A 7,187-nucleotide genomic window follows, 5' to 3' on the forward strand; every position below is an offset into this window, starting at 1 on the left:
TACCTCCGCTGTGCCTAACCATAACTTTAGTGTGTTGATTGATTAAAGTATTTCTACTTCATTGTTGTGAATATGATCAGTTATATCTAAAAGCACAGACATTTTATAGATGGCAAAATTCCACACTGTCACGAATACAACATCACACACTATTATAATGAAAAAAAGTAAAGTAAAATCTTAATATTTTAGACAGTTTTATTTGGACCAAAAAATAAAAGTTAAAAAAAAAATCTTATTAAACATTGAAGTTGAAAATTTTCTTAGTTAAGACTTAAGTAGAGTAACCTCTTTACTGCTGTAGGGAAGAAAGTTTAAAATGTTGCTGTGGGATAGAAAAGAAAAGACCAAGTGACATGCAGATCTGAATGGAGCACAGTGTTGAACTATCAAAGATAATAGAACTAGACAGCAAGCAAAGAACATACATGGATAATTCTGGGACTTCCATTGTTTGAGAACTACGTCTCCAATGGTTGTCTGAGCATACTTTGAAATGTAGTTCAGGAGCGGTTGTAGCCTTATAGGTTGTCCATCCTGCTATGTAAGGTAGATGATGTCAAGACATTAGTAAATGTCTACATCAGCCTGACACAGTAGCAGCAGTGTTTACACACACACACAACTCTGGAAAAGGGGCCAACCGAGAAATTATGAAGTGATCTAACACATGGCTTCAAGCAGTAACTAATGGTGACAGGAGGTTATGAGGCACAGTCTGTAATATTGTACAGTAAGACACATTATCTGAGACAACATTGCAAGAAGGTGACTACTGCTTTGAAAGCAATAAGTTTATGCAGATACATGCCACTGATGGGCTGTAATTATGAACCTCCTGACATAGACATGATGGGGACTGTATATTGAGCTTGCATGGATGGTGTTTCACCTTTTCACTGCTTTATGTTGCTCAGGGATTTGTCCAGCAGTGCAGAGGTTAACCATTCTATCCTACAGTTTAACTGATAATTTGTCTTGGGCGGCCATACCCTGTCATGCCAGACTGGGTGGCCCCTTGGTTGCTTCCCATCTGCAAACCAATCACATGCTTTCCTTCCTTCAGTTTGTCTTCGCTGAAATCCCGCTTGTGCTCCTGGGCTTTCCTGAGGGAATAGAATTAAAATGTGGTTGAGTTCACAGAATTCTAGAAGGTTGTAGGTAATATGTATTCAGATTATTTTCCAGAAATGTTCATTCTGGTCATCACTTACTTCATAAACCAGGAGGGGTCTCCCTGGTATTGTCCATCATTTTTTGTGACTGCGATGCTCCCAAGAGCCACTATTGTCCTCTGCACAGCAGCCAGGTCCTTACCTACAGAGAAGATGAAAATCATAACATTTAACCTGTAGGCAACAGAAGATCTGTTAGAATCAGTCACATCTAGTCCTTTATAATCAACCAGCATCTCATTTCAAAATATTGTAATCATTGTAATAAATATTCATTCCATTTGTACTTTTTGGGAGTTTTGTTTGGCAGGGAATTAAATGGGTAATCTCAAATCACAGTGTTTTCCCAATGGGCAGTACGTAGACAAATGATAGAGCTTGCCACCTGCTGCGCCTGCCATCCGTTCGTAGGCCAATGCCGGTGTTTTCTCTCTACCTTGTTGAAATTGGCTATAATTAGCTCTGAACTACAATTTGACAGCTTTCCCCTCTATGCACAGTATGGAAGGTAGTCAAAGCCTGGCTGTAGATCAAATTAAACCTTGCTTTAGCGCGGTGCAGCGAGTGCATAGATGCTGGTATAGGAACGGCTGATGGGTGCTGATGGATACTATCATTTTACTATGCAAAGTTTAACATTTGTGTAGAGAAACCCTTTAACATGTCCTCATGTCTCACTAGCCTTGCATGTCACAAACATCTTTAAGCCACCTATGTTCTTGTTAGAAGAAACAGTAAGCATGCTCTGTTGGTGAGGTTTTAAGATTGGCCTAGCTGCCTACGTTTCCAGCTATCTCGGGACATTTTCTGTTATAACATTGATTATATGACTGGAAAAGAAAGCTTATTTAAATAGGTCTGTACTTCAGGTGGGTACAGCTATTCCTAAAGCTTAAGATCTCCGTAAGTTAACAATATCTAAAATATCACATCAAACTTAATATAATAAAAACTTGTGGAACAAAGTTTCCTCTTTTTGATGCATTGAGGATTCTAGCATTTAGTTCACATTCACTGCAGGTGTCTCTGGGTAAACAGATTTGCTACCTGTAGTTCTATTTAAATATGGAAAGCAACAATCAAACAACAATTTTTTAGTGTTGGAAGATCTGGAGGAGTGTGAATTTGGGTTAATAACACCGCAATTTCTGCAACTATCTATGAGTATATAGCTACACACACTACTATCTTTTACATCACAATTTTTGTATGTGGATTATATGAATTGCTTTGTAATTACCCCACTCCCAGTACATTGACATTTTATGATATCAGAAACACATTGGATTGCAGTTGGAATAACTCAGCAAGTGTCACCAGCTCGGCTTATTTAATATGAAACCATCCGATTGTATCCTTTTTATTTAAATGATTGCATGTCTGGCACGCACACACAAAGATTTCTGTACAACTCAATAATCAATCCAGTTGTATGACAAAATTGTAACCTGTACAAGTACCTTAATGTGGGTATTTTATTATCCGTTGATTAGGTACCATTCCTACTATTAAAGAGCAGAAAGTGTATGTATAGAGTAACTGCACTAGGATCACTGAGGTCTTATCTATGCAGACATTACCTTCATACAGATCTACAGTTTGGAAGATATCTGTTTTCACCACTCCATAAGTCTCTGATGCCTTCAGAAACTGCGCCACCTGCTCCATCTGCTTGAAGACCATGCTGGGAGGAGGATCTGGGATCTTAACAGGCTGCGATCCCTTAGGGTATAAGCTGTTAATCATTTTTGAAAGGATCTGAAGTAAAGGTAAAGAGAATTTCAGGATAGAGTAACACAGACAATAGGCTCTATATATTATAGGCTAGCCTCAACATTTTGTGGTCTTTGATTAGTATCAAGTGATTTTGAATTAATACTATGGAACTAATAGGATGGGCAGCACAGCGGCTTAGTGGTTAGCACTTCTGTCTTACAGCACTGGGGTCATGAGTTTGATTCCCAACCATGGCCTTATCTGTAAGGAGTTTGTATGTTATCCCCGTGTTTGCGTGGGTTTCCTCCGGGTGCTCCGGTTTCCTTCCACACGCCCAAAAAAAAAAACATACTAGTAGGCTGCTAACAAATTGACCCTAGTCTGTGTGTCTGTCTGTCTGTGTGTGTATGTTAGGGAATTTAGACTGTAAGCCCCAATGGGGCAGGGACTGATGTGAGTGAGTTCTCTGTACAGCGCTGCTGAATTAATGGCGCTATATAAATAAATGGTGGTGATTATGATGATGTCTATCACTCTCAGAACTAACTAGTATTCAATAAATGCAAGTAAGTGACAAAAGGGCCGCTTAAAATAATCTCTCCAAAACATTGCATGCCAAGACATAAATTTTATAAATGAAAAATATGCAGCCTCCCTACCTAGTATTTTATTGTTTGATCTCTATGGGCACGGGTCATTTATATATCCTGTATCCAGGATGATGTTATTGGATACATGCTTACATGATTTTACAGTACTACGAGCCTGGCTCAGATTTCATTTGTATATGTTTATTAATGCACAGCTTTACAGTTCACAGCACCATAACATTTAGGGTGTCTCTTTCAAAAGTTTTCACATGAGACAGCAGAGAGATAAGTGTCCTCTCACATGTTGCAGAATGATATGATCTGACATATCATTCTGCAATGTAGGAAGAAACTGCTTTATGCTCTGTTTTCCTGTATCTTCTTTCTACTATAAGCCAGAATCAGTTAATAGGGCAGTTGATTAGATCAACATGGCTGCAATAGTTTTTTTCTATGCCACTATACTCAACAAGTATCTATGATATAACACCAGAGCACTGTAGAGTGATAGAGGACATCCCAGCACAGTAAACTGTATACACATGATATTATAGGTTAATAGCAGAACAAGATATTATGGACCCAGTGGTAGTAACTCCTTAGGTCTTATCTATAAACCTTCAAAGAGGTTTAACTCCCCTGCAAACTGCGGTCTTAGGCGGATTTCCGCATTTTAAAGTAAAGAGGCTATTTATTATTAGAGGATCACACCAGATATCTCCAATATCTGCTGCGGTCCCAGCCTCTTCCATCGCAAATGCAGTGCCCATAGATGTCTATAGAGGCTGCAAAAATGTCCTTATTATCAAGCTCTGATATTCAGAACTTGACCCCAACAGCTAGTGCTCCATTCGCTCCTATGGGGAGAGCATCGCAGAAGAGGGTTTTCCGCATCCCTCCCCAGCAGGCCTTGTACGCCACTCCCCAATCGCAAGTTTCAAAAGATCATTAAAAAACTTGTAAGTAAAGTGATTGCAATCGCGATAAATTATTTGTAATCATTGCGATAAAAAAATAATAATTAATGTGACAGAAATGCAATGGTTCAAAAATAGACCTGTCAGTCTGCCATTTACAACCTAGATAGTGAACTTTTCTGGCATTGGCTGAGTGAATAGCTGAGACACTTTGGGCCTCTCTGTCCTCACCACTCCATTCTTCAACCACTGCTGGAATCCATATCTGCCTTGCTCAGGTGGCTCTCCCACATCTCCACCACACTGCAACTTAATCCATTGCACTAGGCGAGCCTCCAGCTCCTCATCATACTTCTTCTCTATGCGCGACTGAACGTCACGGCTCATTCCGTAGGACGGACCTTTATTGGCCATGGCTGCTTGGACCTGAACACGTGATAAACAATATATCATTAAGAAATAAACATCAAGCACAATTCATCCTGGCAATAAGAAGGGGCTGCCTGTCCTGCATTATGACAGCTATCACATCCAAGATAACATTAATTAATATCCCAAATAACTCGAGATTAACTTAATTAAATTAAACTTTTTGCAGCCTGTTCTCTTGTGTGTTTTTTTAGCTAGTGCACTGGTAAGCTGCCATGTTAGATACACAATATTTTTGCTTTGATGTACTATTGAATGGGAAGATGTTTATTCAATGTTGCAATTTTTTTTCTTAATAATACAACCATAATTTATAACATTTAAATACAAGTGTAGATGGATATTACAACATTTGTATAGCATATATTTGTCTACATTTGAGCAGAATTTCTACTGCTGTGCAGGTGCATCTAACCACATCAGGAGCAGGGAAGGCAAAGCAGATATTGTTCCACTACAAATCCATCATGACATGGCTCTAGTGGCATTTTGTACTTTTAAAATACACATTTTTAGTAATTACTTATAAAGATCACAGAAAAATGCTATATACCATAGGCGTAGCTAGAGACAAAATATTCCAGAGAACTCTTTAGATTCTAGAACTTCACTTCCTGCAGACTAGGGACAGTTGGCACTTAAGCAAATGATACATTTTCAACAGCTTTCATGAACTCTGATCTAGAGGCTCCAACATCTGTAAAATCACTACACTTGTTTCTGAGTAACTATTATGTGGGCTCAGTCACTAACTGGTCTGCTGCCGTAGCATGACCCTAACACTCTTTCCTCAATACAATTATCTAAACTGAATCACTTGTTATGGTTATAGATTGAAAAACAAATTAATGTCAGTGCAATTTGCGATGCTCACATACGTTTTGCATTCTTGCTCCGCTAAATCTTCATCTAAACTCCAATGTGCCATTATTATTTATATTAGCTTGTAACTATGTTATGTGCTGCTTATTCTTGCTTTGATCTCGATGTGGGTAAATGTATCAAGCTGAGAGTTTTCCAGCGAGTTTTAAAAGTGGAGATGTTGCCTATAGCAACCAATCAAATTCTAGCTATCATTTTGCAGAATGTACTAAATAAATGATAGCTAGAATCTGATTGATGTTTCAAACTCTCAGCTTGATACATTTACCTAGTCTTAACAGAATAAGGGAAATGAAACAGAACTGCAATTTTCAGCAATTAATCCACAGAGAAAGTTAACAGGAGATAGCATTTCATTCTTATAACTTTGCTTATTTAGAATCCCGCTGTAACCTCATATCAATGACAGTCAGTGGTCACAGCTACCTATTACATAATTCATGTCACACTGATACCTGATCATTTTGTAGTACGGCCTCTAATCACCCACTTGTAGTTCTACACTCTCTGCTATACGTGCAGGAGCTCACATCTTCATACATACATAGTAAAGCTTCCTTTGATATTACCTGTCTTACAACGCGTCTACATAAAATCCTGATCGCGTTTGTAAAACAGGTGAAATCTACATCAAAATCAACGCAGCGCCCACATTCTAAGCCCCCCTCCCCAAACCACCACTCTGCATTCGCCCCAACTCACGGGTTGCTACTGGTCGATAGTCTCTGTCTCCAAGTACTGACTGAGAGAGGAGAAGGATGGGGAGATAAAAGTTATGTCCTAGCCTGTAATGTGGGGGAGTATCAGCCCACCTTCTCCCCCCCTCCACAGTCTGATCTTCCCAACTCCATATTAGGGGAAGGTCTGACCGAAATGCAGGGTTTGGGGTCTGAACACATTCTCTGGATACCTAAAGGATGCGAGAAAGGGGCAGAGTTTATGACCGAATAGGAGGGGGGAAATCTCCCTCCAGCAAATCCTTTTATAGACTCAATTCGGGGGCAATAGCTCCCAGATAAACCTTTTATATTTCAGGGGGGCTAGAAATAGATTGGTGATGCTATGTTGAAACGAGTGAAACTGTTTTTTGATCTCGTTTTTTTTTTTTACTTAAAATATATATATTTGAATAAAAGCCAATCAATGTCTTTGTTGGTATTTCTGTGACTAAATATGCACGTTTTGGTATAATAAATGTGTATTGCAAGCAGATAGTAATAGTTTATAAAACCCTGCTACTTAGCATTACACTACACTATTAGGCTGCGTACACTGTGTTAAAACTGTTTTGTAGTTTAGCTGTACTTTAGCATACACTTATTATACGTCCACTGTGTGCTTTATAAGCTTTCAGGCAGCTTTTATAGATTTTTTTTTTTTTTTTTTGCTTGTTTGTTTTTTGGTTTGTTTGTTTGTTTTACAACAAATTGAACTTTATTTTTTATTATTACAGAAGGACCTTTCAGAGTCAGAAATCT

The 7,187-nt window shown here is 38.6% G+C and overlaps 1 protein-coding gene across 1 annotated transcript; it reads right to left on the reverse strand.

The window, feature by feature from the left end:
• Positions 1-180: 180 nt before the first annotated feature.
• On the reverse strand, positions 181-6,548 carry TAGLN (transgelin). The gene is made up of 5 exons (XM_075190095.1): positions 6,412-6,548; positions 4,630-4,824; positions 2,756-2,933; positions 1,215-1,317; positions 181-1,106 (listed from the first exon to the last, which is right to left on the reverse strand). Exons 2-5 carry the CDS (start codon positions 4,810-4,812, stop codon positions 962-964), a joined length of 609 nt encoding a protein of 202 aa, XP_075046196.1. The 5' UTR covers positions 4,813-4,824; positions 6,412-6,548; the 3' UTR covers positions 181-961.
• Between the last annotated feature and the right edge of the window lie 639 nt (positions 6,549-7,187).

The sequence above is a fragment of the Mixophyes fleayi genome, chromosome 11 (genome assembly GCF_038048845.1).
Source record: "Mixophyes fleayi isolate aMixFle1 chromosome 11, aMixFle1.hap1, whole genome shotgun sequence".
In the NCBI taxonomy this organism is placed as follows: Eukaryota; Metazoa; Chordata; class Amphibia; order Anura; family Limnodynastidae; genus Mixophyes; species Mixophyes fleayi.

Bases quoted from the DNA above. Each gene is read 5' to 3' on its own strand.
- TAGLN (XM_075190095.1), bottom strand. From the start codon at position 4,812: ATGGCCAATAAAGGTCCGTCCTACGGAATGAGCCGTGACGTTCAGTCG. The intron at 1,318-2,755 runs GTAATGTCTGCA...TCTTCTCTGTAG, and splicing joins AACTGTAGATCTGTATGAAG to GTAAGGACCTGGCTGCTGTG. The intron at 1,107-1,214 runs GTAAGTGATGAC...CTATTCCCTCAG, and splicing joins GACCCCTCCTGGTTTATGAA to GAAAGCCCAGGAGCACAAGC.